The sequence below is a fragment of the Papio anubis genome, chromosome 18 (genome assembly GCF_008728515.1).
Source record: "Papio anubis isolate 15944 chromosome 18, Panubis1.0, whole genome shotgun sequence".
In the NCBI taxonomy this organism is placed as follows: Eukaryota; Metazoa; Chordata; class Mammalia; order Primates; family Cercopithecidae; genus Papio; species Papio anubis.
The window spans coordinates 69,312,091-69,339,202 of NC_044993.1; the positions used below are offsets into that span (position 1 = coordinate 69,312,091).

At 51.8% G+C, this 27,112-nt stretch overlaps 1 protein-coding gene across 13 annotated transcripts in view; it reads right to left on the reverse strand.

The window, feature by feature from the left end:
* Positions 1-27,112, reverse strand: part of MGRN1 (mahogunin ring finger 1) — a 77,389-nt gene that overhangs the window by 47,983 nt on the left and 2,294 nt on the right. For 11 of the 13 annotated variants that reach the window (XR_004179883.1, XM_003916482.3, XM_009195910.4 and 8 more), the window contains exon 1: positions 20,550-20,817. The exons of 1 other annotated variant lie outside the window; for it this stretch is intronic. Coding sequence is in view for 10 of the 12 variants with exons in the window: in XM_003916482.3 (XP_003916531.1) it covers positions 20,550-20,637 (88 nt within the window). In the remaining 2 variants the exon portion in view is untranslated. Of the gene's footprint in view, positions 1-4,440; positions 5,523-20,549; positions 20,818-27,112 lie in introns of those variants that run through there. One more of the 13 variants, XM_009195907.4, reaches the window with a different exon arrangement.

Consider the following 27,112-nt stretch of genomic DNA (forward strand, 5'->3'; position numbering starts at 1 on the left):
TGACTTGTACACTTTGAAAAGGTGACCCTGATGGTAAGTGAATTTCACTTCAATAAAACTTATTAGCAACTGGAAGGACTTCCCTTGTGAGGTGATGAATAATTAATTTTTTATACTAGCTTTTTATGTCAATTTTTGGCAAGCAACTTGGAATTAGACACTATTGTTACACAAAAATCTTGCTAATTCCTATCTAATTGATGTTATCAAGGTTTCTCAACTTAAAAAACAGAACTAGCCCAGGTGCGGTGGCTCACACCTGTAATCCAAGCACTTTGGGAGGCCAAGGTGGATGGATCACCTGAGGTCGGGAGTTCGAGACCAGCCTGACCATCATGGAGAAATCCCATCTCTATTAAAAATACAAAATTACCCAGGCGTGGTGGTGTACGCCTGTAATCCCAGCTACTTGGGAGGCTGAGTCAGGAGGATCACTTGAACCCGGCAGGCAAATGTTGCGGTGAGCTGAGATTGTGCCATTGCACTCCAGCTTGGGCAACAAGAGTGATGCTCCATCTCAAAAAGGAAAAAAAAAAAGAAAAAAGAAAAAGAAAAAGGCCGGGCACGGTGGCTCAGCCTGTAATCTCAGCACTTTGGGAGGTCAAGGTGGGTGGATCACGAGGTCAGGAGATCGAGACCATCTGGCCAACATGGTGAAACCCCATCTCTACTAAAATACAAAAAATTAGCCGGGCATGGTGATGCATGTTGTAGTCAGAAGGCTGAGGCAGTGGAATCGCTTGAACCCAGGAGGCAGAGGTTGCAGTGAGCCGAGATCACACCACTGCACTCCAGCCTGGTGACAGAGCAAGATTCTGTCTCAAAAAAAAGAAAGAAAGAAAGAACTAGAATTGAGGGTCTGAGCATGGTGGCTCACACCTATAATCCCAGCACTTTGGGAGGCTGAGGCGGGTGGACCACTTGAGGTCAGGAGTTCTAGACCAGCCTGGCCAACATGGTAAAGCCCCATCTCTACTAAAAATACAAAAAAAAAAAAAAAAAAAAAGCTGGGAGTGGTGGTACATGGGTCTAATCCCAACTACTCAGGAGGCTGAGACAGGAGAATTGTTTGAACCTGGGAGGCGGAGGTTGCAGCAAGCTGAGATTGTACCACCTCACTCCACTCCAGCCTGGGCAACAGAGCAAGACTCCATCTCAAAAAAAAGAAAAAGAAAAAACAAATAAAGAACTAGAATTGAGGCTGAAATCTGTATCATTTTAGCAATAGCTTATATTCAACGGTGAATGCATGAATTAACCAGAGAAAAAAGAACCCACCTACTCAAGAAACATGTTTCCAATGTTTTTTAGTATTTCTACTTGTTACTGATAAAAACTGTAATATTTGTTTGATCAGTTGGATATTAGTAATGGCCATTCAAACCATAAAAAATTCCTCACAGCTTATGATGATCCACAATTTTTCAAAATTCTAATTTCAATTGATGTGCATATTTTAGTTGCAGACACACAATATGATCAATACAAGATCTTTGCCAGGCGCAGTGGCTCACACCTGTAATGCCAGTACTTTGGGAGGCCGAGGCGGATGGATCACCTCAGGTCAGGAGATCGAGACCATCCTGGCTACCACGGTGAAACCCCCGTCTCTACTAAAAATACAAAAAATTAGCCAGCCATGGTGGCGGGTGCCTGTAGTCCCAGCTACTCGGGAGGCTGAGGCATGAGAATGGCGTGAACCTGGGAAGCAGAGCTGGCAGTGAGCCGAGATCATGCCACTACACTCCAGCCTATGCAAAAGAGTGAGACTCTATCTCAAAAAAAAAAAAAAAAAAAGATTTTCAAGCAATAAAAATTCAAGCAGGCTGGGCACAGTGGCTCACGCCTGTAATCCCAGCACTTTGGTAGGCCGAGGCGGGTGGATCACAAGGTCAGGAGATCGAGACCATCTTGGCTAACACAGTGAAACCCGTCTGTACTAAAAATACAAAAAATTAGCAAGGCGTGATGGCACGCACCTGTGGTCCCAGGTACTTGGGAGGGGCTGAGGCAGAATTGCTTGAACCTGGGAAGTGGAGGATGCAGTGAGGGAGATTCCATCTCAAAAAAAAAAAAAAAAAAAAAATCAAGCAAGGCCGGGCACAGGAGCTCACGCCTATAATCCTACCACTTTGGGAGGCCAAGGTGGGAGGTTCAGTGGAGCCCAGGGGTTCGAGACCAGCCTGGGCAACATGGTAAAACCCCATCTCTACCAAAAATACAAAATTAGGCCAGGTGCAGTGGCTCATGCCTGTAATCCCGGCACTCTGGGATGCCAAGGCGGGCAGATCACTTGTGGTCAGGAGTTCAAGATCAGCCTGGCCAACATGGTGAAATCCCATCTCTACTAAAAATACAAAAATTAGTCGGGCATGGTGGTGTGCGCCTGTAGTCCCAGCTACTTAGGTGGCTGAGGCACGAGAATCGCTTGAACTTGGGAGGCAGAGGCTGCAGTGAGCCGAGATTGTGCCACTGCACTCTAGCCTGGGTGACACAGTGGGACTCTGTCTCAAAACAAAACAAAACAAATTAGTTGGCACGGTGATGCATATTTGCAGTCCGAGCTACTCGGGAGGCTGAGGAGGAAGGATCACTTGAGCCTGGGAGGTCAAGGCTTCAGTGAACCCTGATCAAGCCACTGCACTACAGCCTAGGCAACAGAGCCAGACCCTGTATTAAAAAAAAACAAAAAAAACAAGCATTAAAAATTAGAATCCACCAGGCGCAATACTCACACCTGTAATCCCAGCACTTTGAGAGGCCAGGGCGCGCAAATCACTTGAGGTCAGAGGTCGGAGTTCACGACCAGCCTAGCCAACATGGAAAGCTCTGTCTCTACTAAAAATACAAAAATTAGGGCCGGGCATGGTGGCTCACGCCTGTAATCCTAACACTTTGGGAGGACAGGGCGGGTGGATCACAAGATCAGGAGTTTAAGACCAGTCTGGTAACAAGCTGAAACCCCTATTTCTACTAAAAATACAAGAAAAAAAAAATTTAGCTGGCGCACACCTGTAATCCCAGCTACTCAGAAGGCTGAGGCAGAAGAATCGCTTGAACTCAGGAGACAAAGGTGGTGAGCAGAGATCACACCACTGCACTCCAGCCTGGGCGACAGAAGACAACTGTCTCAGAAATAAATAAATAAATAAAAATACAAAAATCAGCTCATGCCTGTAATCCCCACTACTCAGGAGGCTGAGACAGAAGAATCACTTGAACCCGGGAGGCAGAGGTTGCAGTGAGCTGAGATCGCGCCACTGCACTCCAGCCTGGGCGACAGAGCAAGGCAGTCTTAAAAAAAAAAAAAAAATTGGAACCCAGTCACATGCTCACAGATAGGGAAACGCTTGACAGTGCAGGGTTACAGGATGGACCCACCCCCCAGCAGTTAGAAGCAGGATCCACCTGATCAACACGGGGCAGACAACAACCCACACCCGCAGGACACGAGACCAACTGGGAAGAACGGAAAACACCTCACAGAGAATCCAGGCCGCCCGCGGTGGCTCACACCTATAATCCCAGCACTTTGGGAGGCCAAGGCAGGCAAGAAGGCTCGAAGCCAGGAGTTCCAGACCAGCCTGGGCGACGTGGTAAGACCCACGTCTCTACAAAAAATGGCCAGGTGTGATGGCTCACACCTGTAATCCCAGCACTTTGGGAGGCCGAGGCAGGTGGATCACCTGAGGTTGGGAGTTTGAGACCAGCCTGACCAACATGGAGAAATCCCGTCTCTAATAAAAATACAAAATTAGCCAGGCGTGGTGGCGCATGCTTGTAATCCCAGCTACTTGGCAGGCAGAGGGAAAGGAATCGCTTGAACCTGGGAGGTGGAGGTTGTGGTGAGCTGAGATTGTGCCATTGTACTCCAGCCTGGGGCAACAAGAGGAAAAAACTGTCTCAAAAAAAAAAAAAAAAAAAAGTAGCCAAGCACAGTGGTGTGTGCCTGTAGTTCCAGCCACTCAAGAGGCTGAGGCAGGAGGACCATGTGAGGCCAGGAATTTGAGGTCGCAGTGAGCTATGATTGGGCCACTGCACTCTAGCCCAAGCAACAGAGTGACTCTGTCTCAAAAAAAAAAAAAAAAAAAAAAAAAAAGGAAAGAAAGAAAAAGAATCCTGTGACTCACACATGGGTATCCACACGTGGAGAAGAAACACGGGAAGGAAACTCTAGGTCCCTGACGGGGCAGGAAGAAGGGACAGGCCTGGGGAAGTGTTAGGGGCAGGGCCGGCCTTTTCTTTTGCCTCAAGAAGAGTGGTGCACCTGTGTACACGTGGTGTGTGCATGCATGTGCTGTGTACATTTGTGCACAAGCTCAGGACCAAGAGGAGCAGGCAGAGCTGCCGAGGGGGTGGAGGAGAAAGAAAAGGAGACTGTGAGTGAGAAGTGGGAAGGCAGCTGTGGAGGTGAAAGAATGCAGGTGGAACAGCACCCACCGGGCTCTCCCTCCACACTGGCTGAGGTCAGCACCTTCACTCCCTTTCCTGCTGGCCTCAAGGAGAGAGGGGCAGACAAAGCCCCCACTTTCCATGCGGGAAACGAAGCTCAGCAAAGGCCCCCAAGCTCATCAGCGGTGGAGGTGGGGCGCACATCCCGACTTCAGAGGCCACTTGTGTCTCAGCCTCCGTGCTGGGCACCTCCCCTCCTGCAGCCGGGGGAACACGGAGACAGGAGTCAGTGGTGTCACCGCCAGTGACAATGGGCCCTGTTCACACACAAAAAGCCACACGCAAGGGGCTTCCCCAGTAGAATGGCTGAAAATCCTCCCGTGGGCTCACAGGGCCCGACAGACGCCACAGGGTCCCAAGGTTGTCCTGGAAATCCCGGCTACGTGGAACCAACACACTCAAGGACCCAGGGCCTCAGAGCAGTCCTCAAACACGGCTAAAACAAAGGCATCCTTCTCCCCTGGTTTACTGTCACCCCCAGGGGGACTGGAACCCAGCAGTTCACTGCCTCCCTGCCCAAGGGATTCGGACTCTGGGTGGCTTGCAGGTGTCTGGGCGACCTGGTCAGGGAGGGAACAGTTACAGAAATGAAAACTGCACAATCCCTTCCTTGGGAGGCCTCTAGGCGTTTCCCGCACAGCTTCTATCCCCTCCACACATGCCTCAAGGCAGGAGAATACGTATGTTTGTCATCCTTTACGGCTGAGGAAAACCAAAACCACAAGGCCATAGGTCAGAGGCTGTCGCCGGGATGGCCGGGGGAGGGGGACAGCCCTGTCCCTTCCACACAGGCCACAGAGTGAGCCAAGAAGCCTTCTGGGGCCCCCTTTTGTCTCTTGCACCTTGTCAATATCTGGTGGTACACAGTGTGCAATGAACGCCACCAGACATCCGCGAGAGGAAAACAGAAACGTTACAAATCACTGACACGAGCCAACCTTGGAAGGGCGGGAGGCCCAGGGCGCGGCAAGTCCTCTCAAGAACGCGGGTGAAAGGCGAAGCACAGGCCATCTGAGAGCACAGACGGATTCAACGATTCAGCAGAGGAGCCGCAGCAAACCACCGCCGGAGCCGCAGCAAACCACCGCCCGAGCAGCCGCAGCAAACCACCGCCCGAGCAGCCGCAGCAAACCACAGCCCGAGCAGCTGCAGCAAACCACCGCCTGAGCCGCAGCAAAACACCGCCTGAGCCGCAGTGTGGAGGGCGGATGAGTGAAGTGCAGCCTTGCTGTTATGCCTGAAAGCACCTGCCCCGCCTGCCTGTGGCTGAACTCGGCGCTCACAGTTTTCAGGGAGAAGTCTGACCCATGCTTATCAGACCAGAGTTCAGGGCCCACCGGGTCAGAGGTTCCTGGCCTAGACCCTTGAAAAGCATTTGCCTCCCTGGGACCCCTGAGAGAAACAGGCTGGGCTCAGATCTCGGTAGAAAGGCCTTTCCTCAACTCCCCCAACACAGGGACCACGTGTGGATCCACAGGCAGACGTTCCTCGTCCTCCCCGACCTGGGGGGTGGAGGCTGTGCATCTGGGGACAAGATGCCCAAGTCCTAAGGAGGCCTGTGAGACAACTCTCCTGCCTGTTCCATCCTAGGCAGCCCAGGCTTCCTCCTCACCTTCCAGATGCCCCCAGCCCAATGACAGCCAATGAAGATTACCGCACCCTGACCTAAAGGCCACGCCAAGCTCCCCGCTCTGCAGACCAGCAATTCCACTTTCCCTGCCTGGGCTATTCCCTCCTTGGGAAGCCGCGGTGAGGCCAGCCTGGACCACCCTGCAGGCCAACTGCCAGCTCGCGGTCAACGCTCCTGCCACCATTCTCCTCATAATGTCACCAGTGCCCCATTATCTTGTGTACCCGTTGGTTCCCTCTGTCCTCCCCTGCCCAAAAGCAGGCATCATCTACAACTGTCCACAGCCCCGCATCCTAGCGACCTCCACCCTCCATGCCGTAAGAGCTGGATGAACACTCACCTAATGAATGAAAGCAGATGCTGTTGTTACTGGTGTTTGACAGGGAAACTGAGGCCCAGTGAGGCTGAGTGACCTGCTCAGGTCACACAACCAGTGAGACAAGTCCTCACTGGGACCCCTGGGCCGACTCCAGAGCCTGCATTCTCAGTCATACGAAGTAAGCTAGGATGTGAATGAAGACACCCAGCATGCCTGCCTCCTAAGAAACACAGCGGCCCAGGGGCCCGGGACACCAGGGGTGGACTTCCCGAGGAACGGGCAGTGGGAAGGCAACGAGGTGTCTGCAGGGGCCCCGAACAGCTCACTGCTTCCACCTGCTGAAAATTCTTCTCACGTTCTAACAGGCCAGGTGTTCCTGGTTACCAGTCTCACAAAATCAGCTGCTGCATTGCCAATAAACCCCAGGTGGGTCAGACCTGCATAAGATCAGGTCCCAGGATGCCCCCACCAGGTGGGAGGCAAGAGGGGGTGGCAGCCCCACAGCCTTCGAGTGCTCTGGGGGTCACACCCCGCTGTATCACCCATGCATATTGATCCCCTGGGCCTCCCATGCTTCCCTGCCTACTACCAGTCCCCCACCCCAGCTGGGGAAGTTAACATGGGCTGGGATCCTGATTTATTTTTTTTGAGATGGAGTCTCACTCTGTCACCCAGACTGGAGTGCAGTGGAGTAATCACGGCTCACTGCAACCTCTGCCTCCCGGGTTCAAGTGATTCTCCTGCCTCAGCCTTCCAAGTAGCTGAGATTACAGGCACCCACCACCACGCCCAGCAATTTTCTTTATTTTTAGTACAGCCGGGGTTTTAACATGTTGGCCAGGGTGGTCTCAAACTCCTGACCTCATGATCCACCCGCCTCGGCCTCCCAAAATGCTGGGATTACAGGCATGAGCCATCGCGCCTGACCTTGATTTCTTTATCTGCAAACTTGAGGTGAGAGGGCCACCCTAAACTCAGGATGTCCTGAGGATTAAAAAAGGTCAATCTGGCCGGGCGCGGTGGCTCAAGCCTGTAATCCCAGCACTTTGGGAGGCCGAGACGGGCGGATCACGAGGTCAGCAGATCGAGACCACCCTGGCTAACCCAGTGAAACCCCGTCTCTACTAAGAAATACAAAAAACTAGCCGGGCGAGGTGGCGGGCGCCTGTAGTCCCAGCTACTCGGGAGGCTGAGGCCGGAGAATGGCGTGAACCCGGGAGGCGGAGCTTGCAGTGAGCTGAGATCCGGCCACTGCACTCCAGCCTGGGCGACAGAGCGAGACTCCGCCTCAAAAAAAAAAAAAAATAAATAAAATAAAAATAAAAAATAAAATAAAATAAAAAAAAAATAAAAAAGGTCAATTTACACAAAGGAGCCTCCGGCAGGTGTGACCACGCTGACTAGGTGTCCCTTTCGGACCTCCCATAGGTAAACGTGAGGGCTCGGCTCCCAGTGCAGAACACAAAGCTGAGAACAACTATGACTACGCAAAGACGCTGGGGCACTGAGGAGGCACAAGCTGTAGTCACCCTTTTTGTTGGGGGTGTGTCCTCCCTAGCCAACACATCCCTTTTCTGGAAACAGCCTCCACCACCCTCAGGGCGGCCCCCACCCCCTAGACAGGGCTGGTTGGCCCTAAGGTGGACACCGAGACGCTGGGCCATCCAAATTCTCCCTGCTGTGGAACGGGACGAGGGATGGCGGCAGCACTTGGCCCTTGACCAGCCTGGTGGGCGGCGAGGGCCGGAGCAGCTGGGTCGCTCTGCAGGACAGCAGGATGGCGCTGAGGCCGGAGCCGAACAGGGTTCTGGGTTCCCGCAGCTTCCACTTCTCCGTTTCCCCGGAGGTTACTGGGACTTCCCTCGGAGCCTTCAATACACTCCATTTCTTGCCTAGGCTAGCTTCCATAAATGGCACTGAGACGGCCAATTTCCAAAGAATTAAAACCATAATAAAAAGCACTTAGGAGGCCGGGCGTGGTGGCTCAAGCCTGTAATCCCAGCACTTTGGGAGGCCGAGATGGGCGGATCACGAGGTCGGGAGATCGAGACCATCCTGGCTAACACGGTGAAACCCTGTCTCTACTAAAACTACAAAAAAATTAGCCGGGCGAGGTGGCGGGCGCCTGTAGTCCCAGCTACTCGGGAGGCTGAGACAGAATGGCGTGAACCCGGGAGGCGGAGCTTGCAGTGAGCTGAGATCCGGCCACTGCACTCCAGCCCGGGCGACAGAGCAAGACTCTGTCTCAAAAAAAAAAAAAAAAAAAAAAAAGCACTTAGGAAAGAGCTCCTATAAACCAGTAAGAAAAAACGATAACTCAATTTTTAAAATTTTTTATTTTTTGAGACAGAGTCTCCCTCTGTCGCTCAGGCTGGAGTGCAATGGCGCAATCTTGGCTCACTGCAACCTCCATCTCTCAGATTCAAGGGATTCTCCTGTCTCAGCCACCCCAGGAGCTAGGATTACAAGTGCCCAACACCACACCCAGCTAATGTTTGTATTTTCAGTAGAGACGGGGTTTCACCGTGTTGGCCAGGCTGGTCTCTAAGTGATCCGCCCGCCTCAGCCTCCCAAAGTGCTGGAATTACAGGTGTGAGCCACTGAGCCTGGCCCACTCAATTGTTTTAATGTGTAGAAGGCTTCGCCAGGCACTTCAACAGCAGGATGAGAAACAGATGGCCAATTCTCATACAGAAAGGCGCTCAGGCCGGGCGCGGTGGCTCAAGCCTGTAATCCCAGCACTTTGGGAGGCCGAGACGGGTGGATCACGAGGTCAGCAGATCGAGACCATCCTGGCTAACACGGTGAAACCCCGTCTCTACTAAAAAATACAAAAAACTAGCCGGGCGTGGTGGCGGGTGCCTGTAGTCCCAGCTACTTGGGAGGCTGAGGCAGGAGAATGCCGTGAACCTGGGAGGCGGAGCTTGCAGTGAGCTGAGATCCGGCCATTGCACTCCAGCCTGGGCGGCAGAGCGAGACTCCGTCTCAAAAAAAAAAAAAAAAAAAAAAGAAAGGCGCTCAACCTCACTGGTCTTCAGGGAAAAGTACAGTGAGAAATCCAAGGTGAAATTGAAAAAAAAATTTTAAATAGCACACACCCCTCACCCTACCTAGTGCCAGTATGAATGCAGAGCGACCAACACCCTTGTTCTTGCCTGCAGGAATGCAAATCCGTTAACTCAGAAAAGTTTAAAATCTACGAAGGCTGAATGCACCCCAGCGCCCCCACAAGTCCACCTCCGGGCATAAAAATGCACCCAAAGAGATGAGACTCAAGGGCTGACCACCGCCAGACACGAGGATGTCCCCAGCTCCCTCGGAGCCCGTCCACGGGCAGCACCTGGACGCTGGTGGGTCCCACGGCAGACGCCAGATCACTCACAGCTCACAGACCCCGCCAGGCCACTGTATCCCACTTCATCCTGAGGTGGAGCAAGAAGAGCGACCTCCTTCCAGTGCTTTCAAGCTCAAACCCAAGCAGAACTCGCCCAGGGAGGAAGTCAGGGGGGTGGTTCCCAGGGAAGAACGGAGAGGCCGATTGCTCAGAAGGGGACAGCAGGGGGTCTCTGGGGGCCAGCACTGCTCTATTTTTCTCAACGTTTTCACTTTGTGATCATGTATCAAACTGCATGTTAATGAGCTGCACGTTTCCTAAATGTATGGTAGCCTCGGCCAGGCCGAGTGGCTCCTGCCTGTAATCCCAGCACTTTCGGAGGCCGAGGCAGGTGGATCACCTGACGTCAAGAGTTCAAGACCAGGGCCCAGGGAGGCCGAGGCGGGCAGATCACGAGGTCAGGAGATCGAGACCATCCTGGGTAACACAGTGAAACCCTGTCTCTACCAAAAATACAAAAAAAAAAATTAGCCGGGTTTGGTGGCAGGCGCCTGTAGTCCCAGCTACTCGGGAGGCTGAGGCAGGAGAATGGTGTGAACCCAGGAGGCGGAGCTTGGTGTGAACCCAGGAGGCGGAGCTTGCAGTGAGCCAAGATCGCGCCACTGCACTCCAGCCTGGGGGACAGAGCGAGACTCTTGTCTCAAAAAAAAGAGAAACGTTCAAGACCAGCCTGACCAACGTGGTGAAACCATCTCTACTAAAAAAAAATATTATATACAAAAGTTAGCTGGGGCCGGGTGCAGTGGCTCACATCTGTAATCCCAGCACTTTGGGAGGCTGAGGTGGGTGGATCACGAGGTCAGGAGTTTGAGACCAGCCTGGCCAACATGGTGAAACCACGTCTCTCCTAAATATACAAAAAAAAAAAAAAAATTAGCTGGGCGTCGTGGTGGGCGTCTGTAATCCCAGCTACTCAGGAGCACTGCTTAAACCTGGGAGGCAGAGGTTGCAGTGAGCCAATATTGCGGCACCGCACATCAGCCTGGACGACAGTGCGAGACTCCGTCTCAAAAAAAAAAAGTTAACTGGATATGGTAGCCCACACCTGTAATCCTAGCTCCTCCAGAGGCTGAAGGAGAATTGCTCAAACCCAGGAGGTGGACGTTGCAGTGAGCTAAGATCGTGCCACTGCACTCCAGCCTAGGCGACAGAGCGAGACTGTGTCTCAGGGAAAAAAAAAAAAAAAAAAGAATATGTTAGCCTCAATTTATTATTTTTTATTTACTTGATTTATTAATTTATTTAGAGACAGGGTCTCACTCTGTCTCTGTCACCCAGAGTGGAGTGCAGTGGAGCAATCTTGGCTCACTGTCAACTCTACCTCCTGGTTTCAAGAGATTCTCCCACCTCAGCCACCTGAGCAGCTGGGATTACAGGCGTGCACCACCGCACCTGGCTAATTTAATTTTTTTTTTGTATTTTTAGTAGAGATAGGGTTTCGCCATGTTGACCAGGCTGGTCTCAAACTCCTGACCTCAAGTGATCCGCCTGCCTCGGCCTCCCATAGTGCTGGGATTACAGGCATGAGCCACTGCAGCCAGCCCCCAGCGCCTAATTTTTAATGTCTACGTACAGTATGCGTACACACACATCTTTTTTCCCCAAAGCACTGAAGCAATCTTTTCTTTCTTTTGATTCCCCAGAAGGCTCTCTGGGAGTCTGGGCTCTCAGAGACATCACAGAGAGCATCTGTTCCGCAGGGCAGGAGCCCTGTTAGAAGAAAGCTTCAGTTACGTGAGCAGTGGCGCCACTGCTGAGCCCTGGGGAGCCAATGCAACCTTCTGCCCACCTGAGGGATGCCAGGCCCCACTGAGGCCACACACCCAAGACCATGAGAGAGGACCCAAGTCCCCAGCGAGCTGGATGAAAGGACTCAGAAAATGGTGTTTCTTCTAATGGCCTCAGGTCTTGGTTTCAGTCACTCCTCAAATCCCTCGCTTCTTCCCCCAGTTCTATGGAAAGGCAAATGACCAAATGCTTGCTCAGGATCCAGTGACCCCCCAACACTGCTCCAGGTCAGCTTTTCCGCAAACAAGCAGAGGGACACAGGCCCCTCCTCTTCCATCCCCCTCCTAGGACGCAGGAAGGGGCTGAGCTTTGGGCAATTCTACAGCTGTTCAGCGAGCACAAGTCAGGCACTGCAGGGATGGTCCACACGACACCACGCCGTCCTCCACGGGACGAGATGACCCCAAAGCGCAAAGCTAGAGAGCCTCACGGGACACAGTGGAAGGGCACAGGGAAAGCCAGGCAATGTGGGACCCAGGCGGCACTGGGTCTGGGAGGTGGGCAGGCAGGAGTGGTCACCGCTCCAGGGTCATCCAGGAAATACAGAACATTTTCCGGAAAACTTCCGGGCATCATGAAAAACAAAAGCCGGGCCGGGCGCGGTGGCTCAAGCCTGTAATCCCAGCACTTTGGGAGGCCGAGACGGGCGGATCACGAGGTCAGGAGATCAAGACCATCCTGGCTAACACGGTGAAACCCCGTCTCTACTAAGAAATACAAAAAACTAGCCGGGCGAGGTGGCGGGCGCCTGTAGTCCCAGCTACTCGGGAGGCTGAGGCCGGAGAATGGCGTGAACCCGAGAGGCGGAGCTTGCAGTGAGCTGAGATCCGGCCACTGCACTCTAGCCTGGGCTACAGAGCGAGACTCCGTCTCAAAAAAAAAAACAAAAAAAAAAAACACAAAAAAAAAAACCAAAAGCCAGGCTGGATGGCGGCCAGGGCCTGTCCCTCCTTGCTGGCTCACATGGACTGGCAGCTGGACCTGAAAGGGGCCCAGGGAATCAGAGGTGATCCCCAAGGCTCAGCCAGGGAAACCTGGGGCCCCAGTGAGCAAAAGACTGGCCAAGGCCACTGAGGAAGTCACTGGCAGACCTGGGGCTATCATCAGCCTAGGACTCTGAAGTTGGTGCTCCTCCCACCACACGCTACAGGGTTGCCCCCAATGGCAACTGCAATTTTCACAGCTTGTTAGGATTGCTTTCACCTTCGAATACACCCTACTATGAAACTCAAGCCCTTTTTAAAAAAATGTTTATTGATACATATATTTTCTGAGACAGAGTTTTGCTCTAGTTCCCCAGGCTGGAGACCCTGGCTCACCACAACCCAACCTCTGCCTCCTAGGTTCAAGTGATTCTCCTGCCTCAGCCTCCCGAGTAGCAGGGATTACAGGCACGCACCACCACGCCCGGCTAATTTTGTATTTTTAGCAGAGATAGGGTTTCTCCATGTTGGTCAGGCTGGTCTTGAACTTCTGACCTCAGATGATCTACCTGCCTCGGCCTCCCAAAGTGCTGGGATTACAGGTGTGAGCCACCGCGCCTGGCCAATTTTTATTCATTTTTAAATAAATAGAGCCTGGACACTGTTGCCCAGGCTGGAAAGCAGTGGCGCGATCTCGGCTCACTGCAACCTTTGCTTCCTGGTTTACAGCAATTCTCCTGCCTCAGCCTCCGGAGTAGCTGGGATTACGGGCACCCACCACCACGTCCACCTAATTTTTTGTATTTTTAGTAGATGTGGGGTTTTACCATGCTGGCCAGGCTGCTCTCAAACTCCTGACCTCTAATGGTCCACCCACCTCAGCCTCCCAAAGTACTAGGGTTATAGGGGTGAGCCACCACACCCGGCCAAATTTTATTAATTTATTCTTTACAGATAGAGTCTCACTCTGTTGCCCACGCTGCAGTGCAGTGGGGCAATCATAGCTCATTGCAGCCTTGACCTCCTGAGCTCAAGCAATCCTCCCACCTCAGCCCACCAAGTAGCTGGTGGGACTAAAGGTGCACACCACCACACCCAGATAATTTTTCTATTTTTTGTAGAGACAAGGTTTTGCTGTGTTGCCCATGATGGTCTCAAACTTCTGAGCTCAAGTAATCTGCCCATCCTGGCCTCCCAAAGTGCTGGGATTACAGATGTGAGCCACCTCCCCTGGCCGTGAGTGACTGTTTCGTGGGCACTGGGTTTCTTTTTGGGGTGATGAAGATGTTCTGGAATTAGACAGTGGTGATGGCTGCACAACACAAGTATATTAAAAACCACTGGACTGGATGTTTTCAGTGTGACTTGTATGCTGTGAATTAGATCTCAACAAAACTCTTATTAAGAATAGCCGGGCACACTGGCTCATGCCTGTAAGCCCAGCACTTTGGGAGGCCGAGGTAGGCAGATCACAAGGTCAAGAGATCAAGACCATCTCAGTCAACATGGTAAAACCCCATCTCTACTAAAAATACAAAAAGTAGCTGGGCATGGTGGTATGCATATATAGTCCCAGCTACTCAGGAGGCTGAGGCAGGAGAGAATCGCTTGAACCTGGGAGGCAGAGGTTGAAGTGAGCCAAGATTGCGCCATCGCCCTCCAGCCTGGGTGACAAGAGCAAGACTCCATCTCAAAATTTAAAAAAAAGAAATATAAAGGAGGCCGGGCGCGGTGGCTCAAGCCTGTAATCCCAGCACTTTGGGAGGCCGAGGCGGGTGGATCACGAGGTCAGGAGATCGAGACTATCCTGGCTAACATGGTGAAACCCCGTCTCTACTAAAAATACAAAAAACTAGCCGGGCGTGGTGGTGGGCGCCTGTAGTCTCAGCTACTTGGGAGGCTGAGGCGGGAGAATGGCGTGAACCCAGGAGGCGGAGCTTGCAGTGAGCCGAGATCACGCCACTGCTCTCCAGCCTGGGAGCACAGCGAGACTCCGTCTCAAAAAAAAAAAAAAAAAAAAAAAAAAAAAGAAATATAAAGAAGGAAATTTTTTATCACTACTAGATTGGGAAGGCAATATATCACTAATAGATTGGCAAGTATCACTTGCCTTAAATAGGTAAAGTTATCTGGAAAAAAAAAAACAACTGAGATGCTAAAGATCAAAATTAATGTAGAGATATACCATGTTCATGAATTCCAAGAGTCACCATTGTGAAGACGGCAATTCTCATCACATAGATCTATATATTCAACGTAATACTTACCAGAATTGCAGGCTGTTTTTGTAGAAATTGACAGGCTATTTATAAAATATATATGGAAATGCAAAGAACTTAGCATAACCAAAACAATTTTGAAAGAGAACAAAGTTGGAGAACTTATGCTAACTGATTTCACAACTTACTATCAAACTACAGTAAACAAGCCAGTGTGTTGCTGGTCTAAGAACAGACCAGGATTTCTCAGTCTAAGCACTATAGATATTCTGGGCCCATTTATTCTTTATTGTGGGGGGCTCTCCTGTGGCCTCTACCGTACAGATGCCCCCAGCTGTGACAATCACAAATGTCTCCAGACATGGGCAAATGTCCCTCGAGGGGGCAAAATTGCCCCAGTTGAGAACTTCTGGGACAGACACATAAATCAGTAGAACAGAATGGGGGAGACCCAAAATAAACCCTCACATTTACGGTTAACTGGTGGGGTTTCTGTTGCTGTTGTTTTGATTTTTAAGAGACATGGTCTTAATGTGTTATCCAGCCACAACACCTGGCTTAGGTTAACTAATTTTTGATGAAAGTGCAAAGGCAATTTGATGGGAAGATGATAGTCTCTACAACAAATGATGCTAAAATAACTGAATTCTATCCACAAAAAAGGGGGGCTTAGATCTTTATCTCAAACCATAAGTGAAACAAATTAATTTGGTCAGCGGCTCACACCTGTAATCCCAGCACTTTGGGAGGCCAAGGTGGACAGATTGCTTGAGTCCAGGAGTTTGAGGCCAGCCTGCACAACATGGTGAAACCCTGTCTCTACAAAAAATATACAAAAACTTTGCTAGGCTGGGCGCGGTGGCTCAAGCCTGTAATCCCAGCACTTTGGGAGGCCGAGACGGGTGGATCACGAGGTCAGGAGATCGAGACCACCCTGGCTAACACGGTGAAACCCCGTCTCTACTAAAAAATACAAAAAACTAGCCGGGCGAGGTGGCGGGCGCCTGTAGTCCCAGCTACTCGGGAGGCTGAGACAGGAGAATGGCGGGAACCCGGGAGGCGGAGCTTGCAGTGAGCTGAGATCCGGCCACAGCACTCCAGCCTGGGCAACAGAGCGAGACTCCGTCTCTAAAAAAAAGAACAAAAAAAAAAAAAAAAAAAACTTTGCTGGGCATAGAGGCATACACATGTAGCTGGGAAAACCCAGCTACTTGGGAGGCTGAGGTGGGAGAATCACCTGAGCCAGGAAGTCAAGGCTAGAGTGAGCTGACATCATGCCACTACACTGTAGCCTGAACAGCAAAGTGAGACCCTATCTCAAAATTAAAAAAAAAAAAAAAAAAGAATTAACTCAAAATGGATCAAAGACCTAAATGTAAGAGCTAAAACTATACAACTTCTAGAAAAGGCCGGGCACGGTGGCTCATGCCTGTAATCCCAGCAATTTGGGAGGCGAAGGCAGGCAGATCACGAGGTCAGGAGTTTGAGACCAGCCTGGCCAATACGGTGAAACCCCGACTCTACCAAAAAATCCAAAAATTAGCCGGGCATGGTGGCTCGCACCTGTAATCCCAGCTACTCAGGAGGCTGAGGTAGAAGAATCGCTGGACTCGGGCAGAGGCTGCAGTGAGCTGAGATCGCACCACTACACCCCAACCTGCGTGACACAGCGAGACTCTGTCTCAAAACAACAACAACAAAAACAAAATGCTAGAAAAAAATAGGAGAAAATCTCTGTGACCTTGACCCAGGCAAAGATTTTTTTTCTTTTTTTCTTTTTTTTTTTTTGAGATAGAGTCTCACTCTGTCACCCAGGCTGGAGTGCAGTGGTGCGATCTCAGCTCACTGCAACCTCTGCCTCCCAGGTTCCAGCGATTGTCCTGCCTCGGCCTCCCAAGTAGCTGGGACTACAGGCACATGCTGCCACACCTGACTAATTTTTTGTACTTTAGGAGACACGGGGTTTCACCATGTTGCCCAGGATGATCTCAAACTCCTAAGCTCTGGCAATCCACCCACCTCAGTCTCCCAAAGTGCTAGGATTACAGGCGTGAGCCACTGTACCCGGACTTTTTTTTTTTTTTTTGAGATGGTGTCTCACTCTGTTTGCCCAGGCTGGAGTGTAGTGGTGCGATCTTGGCTCACTGCAACTCAACTCCACCTCCCAGATTCAAGCAATTCTCCTGCCTCAGCCTCCTGAGTAGCTGGGATTACAGACGTGTGCCATCACGTCCAGCTAATTTTTGTATTTTTAGTAGAGATGAGGTTTCACCTTATTGGCCAGGCTGGTCTCGATCTCTTCACCTCGTGATCCGCCCACCTTGGCCTCCCAAAGTGCTGGGATTATAGGCATGAGCCACCGCGCATGGCCCCAAGATTTCTTAAACATAACTCCAAAAGCAGTATCCACTTAAAAAGCAACAAATGAGACTTTGTCAAAATTCAAAACTTTTGCTCTTCAAAAGAAACACCATTAAGAAAATTAAAAGACAAGCCAGACTGGGAGAATATATTTGCAAATCACATGGCTGATACAGGAATCTTATCCAGAACACATAAAGAACTCTTTGTCACAACTCCATACGATAAACCATCCAGTTTTTAAAAATTGGACAAAAACTCAAATAGACACTTTTCACACACACACAAATCTACGAACAGAAAGCAAGCTGGGCGCAGTGGCTTACCCCTGTAATCCCAGGACTTTGGAGGCCAAGCTGGGCGGATCACCTGAGGTCGGGAGTTCAAGACCAGACTGGCCAATACGGTAAAACCCCATCTGTACTAAAAATTTAAAAATTAGCCAGGCGTGGTGGCATGCAACTGTAATCCCAGTTACTCGGGAGGCTGAAACAGGAGAATCACTTGAACCCAGGAGGCGGAAGTTGCACTGAGCCAAGATCATGCCATTGCATTCCATCCTGGATGACAGAGCAAGACTCCATCTCAAAGAAAACAGAAAGCAGATCACTGATGAGCTGAGGGTGGGGGTTGGGGTAGGGACTTTGCAAACAGATGGAATGAAACTTTTACAAGGAAAATGTCTGTAATTGTGGTGATGACTGCACAATTCTTTTGTTTGTTTGTTTTTTTGAGACGGAGTCTCACTCTGTTGCCCAGGCTGGAGTGCAGTGGAGCAATCTTGGCTCACTGCAACCTCTGCCTCCCAGCTTCAAGCAATTTGTCCTGCCTCAGCCTCCCGAGTAGCTGGGACTACAGGCGCATGCCATCATGCCCGGCTAACTTTCTGTATTTTTAGTAGAGATAGGGTTTCACCATGTTAACCAGGATGGTCTCGATCTCCTGACCTTGTGATCCTCCTGCCTTGGCCTCCCAAAGTGTTGGGATTACAGGCGTGAGCCACCACGCCCAGCCAGATGACTGCACAATTCTATAATTTAACTAAAAGTCATCAAATCATGTTTACAATGGATGAGTTGTGTGGTACATCAACTACGCCTCAATAAAGCTATGAAAGAGTAAAATTATACAGTGAAAACAAAGCAAATATTAAATTCAAGCTGAGCACTGCTGCAGAATATACTGAAAGTTCCATTAAGAAAACTGGACAGTGTTAAGTGTTAAAAACACATATATTACCACCCAGTGACTCTTTTTCCTTGACATAATCAACAAAATTGACAGATGTGAAAAGAAAACTTTCTCATGGGGTGATTGAATGGTCCATGGGGGCAACCCCTGAAATCATCTCAAACGTCTCCACCGTCCCCAGTCTGCCCTTGGGGAAACACACCAAAATTCTGCTGAAGCCCGGTCTGCCTCCCATCCATGACCTTACGGAGTTCTCCTTAAGGAGAGAGGAGACGAGGGGAGTCTAGGAAACCAGTGGGGCACGAAGGCAAGGACCGGAAGAGATGAACAAAGAGAAGCACAAGCATCTGCAAGGTCCCAGGGAAGGACGGAGAAGACAAAGGGAAAAACGTAGCTGGAGAGGACCTGTGGACTGGACAGGCCCAGAACACTGCTGGCACTGGCAACATGACCCAGGCAGCTGTTGGGTTTCACCTGTGTGCCAGTGCCAACCAATTAATAGTGGCTGACTCAGGTGTTCCGTGATGGATGCTCAGGGGGAGGGAGGGCCATAAGTGATTAGCAATGACATTTCAGCCACAGTGGGATCCCGAAGTGGGCTGTAAACGCCATGTATGTTATTTTGTCCAGTCCAAGTGAAGGGACATCAAGTGAGCTCAGGTCCCAGGTGACAGGAAGTGCCACTCAACTTTTTGATATCTGTGTCATGCCACTGTTTACTATTAGGGTCATTAGCCAGTCACTTAGCTTCCTTTATGAGCAATTGTAGCAGCTACCATTTGGGAACTTCTGAGCCAGGTGTGGTTCTGAGAGCTGCAAAAGCATCAGCCCGTTTTACAGATGAGGAAACTGGGATCCAGGGAGTTAAGCAACCTCGACCAAGCTCACTCAGCCAGAGACAGGCTGGAAGAACATCGGAGATGAAAGAGGACAACAGCAAACTGCTCCATCTGATGTGGGGCCGTCAGCCCTCAGAACCTCCAGGGAAACTCCAGGGCTGAAGCACCCAAAGGCCAGGCTGCCCTGCTGCTAGGCCTGGGATACATCTGTGTACTCCCCAGCAGGCAGGCAACAGTGCGTTCTGCCCCGCTCTGAGTCCATCCCCTTCAGAGTGCCCCCAAACTGTGCTGGTTCCCCTCACTTCATCGCGGTGGCCCCAGGCCCTCACCTAGTCACACCTTACAAAACCTGGGCAGAGCAGTTTTTCAAATCTGAGTGGACGTCAAACTCACATGAGGAATGGGTTGAAAATGTAGGTTCCCAGGCCCCAGGTGGTCCAAGGCAGGGCCTGGCATGTCTAACAGTCCTCCCCACTTGTGGACCTGGCCCACACTCAGAGAAATCTGGCCTGTGGGTGTCCAGAGACACCCAGGAGACTGAGACATCAGATCACATGAGACGCCAGGATCTGAGGACCCAATCTGGATGTCCCAATGATGCCCAAGTTCTCTCTCCTCTTCCTTCTCTCCTTTCCACCACAAATGACCCCACGAGGAGATCGAAGGTGAGAACTGGAGCTAGATGCTCCCAGTGAACCCATGCTCATCAATAGAGGCAGGAAGAGAGCGGGGACAAGCTCCCAGGGAGCCCCACACCTGATCCTGGTCCCAACTGGTTCCAGCTGAGTCCTTGGCAGCCACTTCCTCCTTGACGGTTTTGGTCCCTCAGCCATAACACAGAGACCTGAGTATCGGTGGGTCCTCTCCAATCACTCTCCTGTCCTCTCAGCAAGGACCCTGGCCCCTCCCGATCAATTACAATCATCTCCTTGGGCCCAGCCCCACTCCTCCAACCCACACACCAAGAGCCTCCGTCTTGATGGGAGGGAAAGTGCCCAACCACAGGCTTGGCCTTCACACCAAGCCACCAAAGAAAGAGAAAGCCGGCCGCCGCGGTGAGGTCAATCTGATGACAATGAGCGCTTTCTAGGCAGGAGAGATGCGCCGGGACCCGCGCTCAGCACCCCGCCCCGCCCTCAGGCTTTCCCCCAGGAGCTCCCCCGTGTTACGAGGACGGAGCTGAGGCGCCCGGGGCAAAGCGACTGCCCCAAGGTCACCCAAGCCGGGCAGTGGCAGCGCCGGGTACAGCTCGGGCAGGTTCCTCCGGGGCCCCCAGCCACGCCTAGGGGTCGGGGCCGCGCAAAGGCTCCGGGTAGGAACGAGGCCCAGAGGGCGCCGAGCAGGGCGCCCTGCCCCCAGTCCCCGCCCCCGCGCCCGCCGGGCCAGCGTTCCAGCCCGCGCCTTGCCGTACGCGCCGGGGGCCGGGCGCTCACCGGACTTCGGAGGGTAGCGATAGGCCGAGTTTGCCTGGATGTCGATGTCCTCCACCCCCGCGATGCGGCGGCTGAGAATGGAGCCCATGGTGAGCGGCGCTGCCGGGCAGGGGCCAGGGCCGGAACGCGAGCGGCGGCGGCGGCAGCAGGGTCCTCACACGGACATGGCCCGGACCAGGCCGCACGGACGCTAGTCCACGGCCGCGGAGGCGCCTCGAGCCCCCACCCCCGGCTTGGCCCGGGGCCCGACGCCACGGCGGCCCTCCGCCTCCCGGGCCCGGGGCACGTCGGGAAATGGAGTCCTCTCGCCCCGAAGGCGCCGGGAAGCGACGCGGGAAGCCCGTCTGGAAACTATCTTTCCCAGGATGCTCCGTTCCCAGGCTCTCTGACGTGTTGACAAGCACTCCGGGACAAACCAAATGGACCTAAAATCAAAGGGAAGGAACCACCAAGCACACCGCAAATGGTCCTTCCCTCTGCGTTCCAAGAGCTGCACTAACATATTAACTCTTTGGTCATTTCATCATCTGTTCGCTTACAGACTCCCCTGGGGCCCCAGCGCCTTCCACTTGCCTCCTCTGAAATTGCTCCCTGAGTCGCTGTGGTTCTCCCCACTCCCCCGGGTTTGTCTCCCGCCCCGACCGGCAGAGGGCACAGCTGCACCTGCCACCCGGAGCCCACCTGCAGGGTGTGCACCGAAGAAGCGACGCACCCGCTTTGGCCTTGGCCAAAATTTGAGGACTACCATTTGGGGACTTCTGAGCCAGGTGTGGTTCTGAGGGCTGTATAGGCATCAGCCCGTTTTACAGCTGAGGAAACTGGAATCCAGGAGGTTAAGCAACTTCCGGCCCCCTGACAAGAGGAAGGCTGAGGCCAGGTGCAGTGGCTCACCTGTAATCCCAACACTTCGGCCCCACGTCCAGAACAATTAGTTTAAAGACATAATTTTACAGTCTCCACGAAAGGCAGTAGACTCTCCCACACTTTACACACAGGGAAACTGAGGCACAGAGGAGAGACAGCCGCATGAAATGCGCTGGGGGCAAGATTGCAAGAATCGCGTTAGAATGAAAACCTCCCAGTGTGCACGGTGTTCCTTGGCTTTTGACTCACATACAGCTCTGGAAACAGATCGCTTTTTACCACTTCTCAGTTGAGGAACTGGGATTCTGAAAAGAGTGATTTCCCAAGTCAAGCCTGTTGTACCAAGAAAGCAGCTAGGGAGGGCAGGGCAGACTGAGTCTCATATGGTCAATTCACCACAGTCCACATGGAAATGCTTCTTATACCCTTCCAGGGGCCAGAGTCCAGGATCCAGTCTTCCTTTTTTTTTTTTTTTTTTATTCTGTTGCGCAGTCTAGACAGAAGTGGCACTATCTCAGCTCATTACAGCCTCTGCCTCCTGTGTTCAAGCAATTCTCGTGCCTCAGCCTCCCCACTAGCTGGGATTACATGCATGCACCATCACACCCAGCCAATTTTGTATTTTCAGTAGAGATGGGGTTTCACCATGTTAGCCAGGCTGGTCTTGAACTCAAGTGATCCGCCTGCCTTAGCTTCTCAAAGTGTTGGGATTACAGGTGAGCCACTGCGCCCGTCCTCAGCCTTCCTCTTGTCAGGGGAACTTGGGAAGCCAAACGACTATGGCAGCCAAGAGGCTTGTGTGATTATGAGGTGGGTCCAGGTCTTGGAGGAGCCTGATAAAATCTCCCTGGCCCACAACCAAGAGCCACACTTACTGAGCATTTATTATGTGCCAGGCATCATGCTGAGGACTCTGCGCATATTCTGTCATCGAATTCTTTGATGTTGGCCAGGCACAGTGGCTCACGCCTGCAATCCTAACACTTTGGGAGGCCGAGGCAGGCAGATAGCCTGCACCCAGGAGATCCAGAACAGACTGGGCAACATGTCATGACCCTGTCTCTACCAAAAATGTAAAAATTAACCAGATGTGATGGCATGCCCCGGTAGTCACAGCTACTCTGGAGGTGGAGGCAGGAGCATAGTTTGAGCCTGGGAGGTCGAGGCTGCAGTGAGCCACGATCATGCCACTGCACTCCAGCCTGGGTGACAGAGTGAGACCCTATCTCTAAAAAGGATAAAAATGAAAAAAAATTAAAAATTAAAAAACAGGCCAGGCACTGTGGCTCACACCTGTAATCCCAGCACTTTGGGAGGCCAAGGCAGGTGTACCACTTGAGGTCAGGGTTCAAGACCAGCCTGTCAAATATGGTGAAACCCTGTCTCTACCAAAAATACAAAAATTTAGCTGAGCGTGGTGGTGTGCGCCTATAATCCCAGCTACTCAGGAGGCTGAGGCAGGATAATCACTTGAACCTGGGAGGTGGAGGTTACGGTGAGCCAAGATTGCCCCACTGCACTCCAGTGTGGGTGACAGAGTGACGTTCTGTCTCCAAAAATAATAATAATTAAAAATAATTATCTGGCCGGGCATAATGGTTCACGCCTGGAATCCCAGCACTTTGGGAGGCCGAGGTGGGCGAATCACCCAAGGTCAAGAGTTCAAGACCAGCCTGGCCAACATGGCAAAATCCCGTCACTACTGAAAACATAAAAATTAGCCAGGTGTGGTGGCACATGCCTGTAATCCCAGCTACTCAGGAGGCTGACACGGGAGAATTGCTTGAACCTGGGAGGTGGAGGTGGCAGTGAGCTGAAATCGTGCCACTGCACTCCAGCCTGGGTGACAGAGCGAGATTGTCTCAAAAAAAAAAAAAAATTATCTGATGTAGATTCTATTTCCATTCCCAATTTACAAAACAGGAAAGTGAGGCTCAGAAAAATGAAGTACCCTAATGGGGTTGCACAGTAGGTGGGTGGCACAGCTGGAATTGAGCCAGGCCACTGCTCTTACCTGGGCACGTCCCTGTTTCCACAGAGGCATGCTCCAGACTGCCAGATTGCCAAGCTTTGCCCCCAGATGGATGGGCCTGTAGACCCCCACCCACTGTGATCTCTCTTCATTTTATATTTCTTTCCATTGAATTGCAGAACTCATGTACATGTATATGCATTTCTGTACCAGTGCTGCATTTGACTGCCCTCCCCGTTTGTGGGGAGGAAGGGAGAGTCCCGAGGATCGGCTGTTCCCATGAAGAACAACACTAACACACATCCTCCCTATGGAGCCTGGGTCAGAGCAGTCGTTTCCAGCAGCGGGATGTTTCATTAACTCTTCTCAACAGAGCTGTGGACTCAAGGTGTCCTCAAAGCCCTTTCAGCAGTGCTTTTCTGTGCTTACCCACACCCAGCTGGAAGACAGGCCCTTCCTGATGTGGTCCAAGTTCCATTATCAACATCTGAGTGGATTCATTTCTTTATGTTTGGAGACAGAATCTCACTCTATCACCCAGGCTGGAGTGCAGTGGCATGATTATGTGGGATCTCGGCTCGCTTTAACCTCTGCCTCCCGGGTTCAAGCGGTTCTCCTTCCTCAGCCTCCCGAGTAGCTGGGATTACAGGCGCCCACGACTATGCCCAGATAATTTTTGTATTTTTAGTAGAGACGGGGTTTTACTATGTTGGCCAGGCCGGTCTTTAACTCCTGACCTCAGGCAGTCCCCTCACCTTGGCCTCCCAAAATGCCGGGATTACAGGCGTGGGCCATCGTGCCCGGCCAATTCACTGATTTATTCAACAAATATTTATCCTGCAGCTACTATGTGACAGGTGATGAACCAGGCAACAGGCATCAAATGGTAGGACAAGCTAGACATGGAGGCTGCAGGCAGGTGAGGAAATAGACACTATAAAGGTTAACAAGTATGTAAATCCAAAATGTGTTGGGTGCTCTGCAAGAAAACATTGAGATGCAATTGATACTATTGGCAGGGGAGTCAGGGGTTTTTTTGAGGAGGTGACAGCAAAGCCAGGATTTGATTTGTTGTTTGTTGTTGTTGTTGTTGTTTGAGATTCAGTCTCACTCTTGCCCAAGCTGGAGTGCAGTGGCGCGATCTCAGCTCACTGCAACCTCTGCCCCCGGGTTCAACTGATTCTCCTGCCTCAGCCTCCCGAGTAGCTGGGACTACAGGCACGTGCCAGCACATCCAGCTAATTTTTGTATTTTTAGTAGAGACGGGGTTTCACCATGTTGGACAGGCTGGTCTTCAACTCCTGACCTCAGGTGATCCACCTGCCTCGGCCTCCCAAAGTGCTAGGATTATAGGTGTGAGCCACCACGCCCAGTCACTAAGCCAGGACTTGAAATTAATAGCCAGCCAGGCAAAGTGTGAGGGGTAGGCTGCTCCAGGTTCTAGGTAGGGGTAATGGCATATACAAAACCTCTCCAGTGGGAAAGAATTGAGTACGGCACAGGGCTGGAATCAAGTGAGAGGGAGATGACAGAATCCAAGGTCAGGAGCAAGGCAAGGGCCAGATCATTGCCCCTCATTCAGCCAGCACTGGGCTCTCTGAAACATAAAGACAGGGCCAGGCGCGGTGTCTCACGCCTGTAATCTCAGCATTTTGGGAGGCCAAGGCAGGCGGATCTCTTGAGCCTAAGAGTTCGAGGCCAGCCTGGGCACCATGGCAAAACCCTGTCTCCACAAAAAATATAAACAATAACCAGGCATGGTGGTGCACATCTGTAGTCCCAGCTGCTTGGGAGGCTGAGGTGGGAGGATCGTTTGAGCCTGGGAGGTCGAGGCTGTAGTGAGCCATGATTGTGCCAGTGCACTCCAGCCTGGGTGACAGAGCGAGACCCTGTCTCAAAAAATAAAAATAATTAAAAAAAAAAAAAAAAACATAAAGATGGACCCTGGAGACAAGTGGTGGCTTCCTGGTCTGAGTGCCTGAGTTTCAAGTCTACAGTTCTCAAGCCCCTGAGTGGGCAGGATCCTGGCATATTCTAGTGCTCCCAGAGCCAGGCACCCGATAGGTGTATGATAAGCACATCTGTGGAATAAATCAAAGAATGGGGTGAGGAGGAGGCGGCCAGGGCGCTGCACCCCCCATGGACTGGTCATGTTAAGTCTGGCAAAGCCTTGAACCTCTTGGGCCCTCAGGTGAGATAAGGGCACTGCTGGAAATGCCTTCTCTCCTTCCTACTAGGTGCTGGCCCCAGCTGTCAGGCTCCAGCCCAGCCTGCTACGGAATCCAAAGTTCACTCTCCAACCAGGCTAATCCTGGCTGAAAACAAGGTTGTTTTTTAATTCCGTCACCCCTGGGAAAACAAGCTGGCTTAGGGGATGGGGGTGAGGGGGTTCAATGGAGATCAGTAGGGTGACCTTTGACTCTGCCAGTCCCACCTGCCCGACTCTTGCCAGCCTGCTGGCCTGAGAAAGCTCCTGGGCTGGGCAAGCCTGGGCAGGCAGCTGAGTGGTACCTGGACGATGGTGGAAGGAGGGGCGAAGGCACTTCCTGCCTCCCTATGCAAGGCAAGCCGCCAGTGGGCCCTGCCGGGACAGTGTCCCTCTTCCCTTGCCAGAAATGCACCATGGGTGCCCGCACTTCTCCACAGGTTCTGAATGTCAGAGGCTAAGTTTTATCTGTAAAATAGGGCTAGGACTTCCCAGAGTGGTCCAGATGCAGGTAAAGAGGTGAGAGAGCCGGGCGCGGTGGCTCAAGCCTGTAATCCCAGCACTTTGGGAGGCCGAGACGGGTGGATCACAAGGTCAGGAGATCGAGACCATCCTGGCTAACACGGTGAAACCCCGTCTCTACTAAAAAAATACAAAAAAAAACTAGCCGGGCGAGGTGGCGGGCGCCTGTAGTCCCGGTTACTCGGGAGGCTGAGGCAGGAGAATGGCGGGAACCCGGGAGGCGGAGCTTGCAGTGAGCTGAGATCGGGCCACAGCACTCCAGCCTGGGTGACAGAGCGAGACTCCGTCTCAAAAAAAAAAAAAAAAAAAAAAAAAAAGAGGTGAGAGAACTAGAACCGTGCAACTAGCACCAGGCCGTGCACTATGCACCTTAGAAGCATTAATCTTCCACAGCAGTGAGGCCGGAACTCAGCCCCCCCACCAGTGAGAAAGTGAAGCCCAGAGCTCTGGTAACTCGCACAACATTAAGCATTAAGTCATTGCTGGGTGCGGTGGCTCACGCCTGTAATCCCAGCTCTCAGGGAGGCAGAGGCAGGAGAATAGCTTGAGCCCAGGAGTTCGAGACCTGCCTGGGTAATATAGCGAGACCCCGTTCTCCACAAAAAGGAAGAAGAAAAAAAAAAAGACAAAAAAAAAAAAGCATTAAGTCATTAAGCAGCGTCATTAAGCAGCGGAGTCAAGCCTGACACCCAGGTCTGTCTGGCTCCTGAACCTGCCCACCTTCTACCACACTGTGTTGCCATCCCAGTGGTAATGATCATAGCGGGAATCATATTCAGAGCTGGTTTTTACTGTGGGCCTACCCTATGGAGCACTTGGCCCACATTAATTCATGCATATGAACTCTGCAAAGGTTAAGGGGCAACTCTTAGCAAGAGCAAACATCTCTTGGAACTATCAGGGTTTACAAAATACTATGGACCCTAAGTGATCCCCAAGCAGCAGGAAAGAAGCTTAAACTGTATTTCCCGTAGTCAGCTGGCTTCTCCTGAGGCTAAG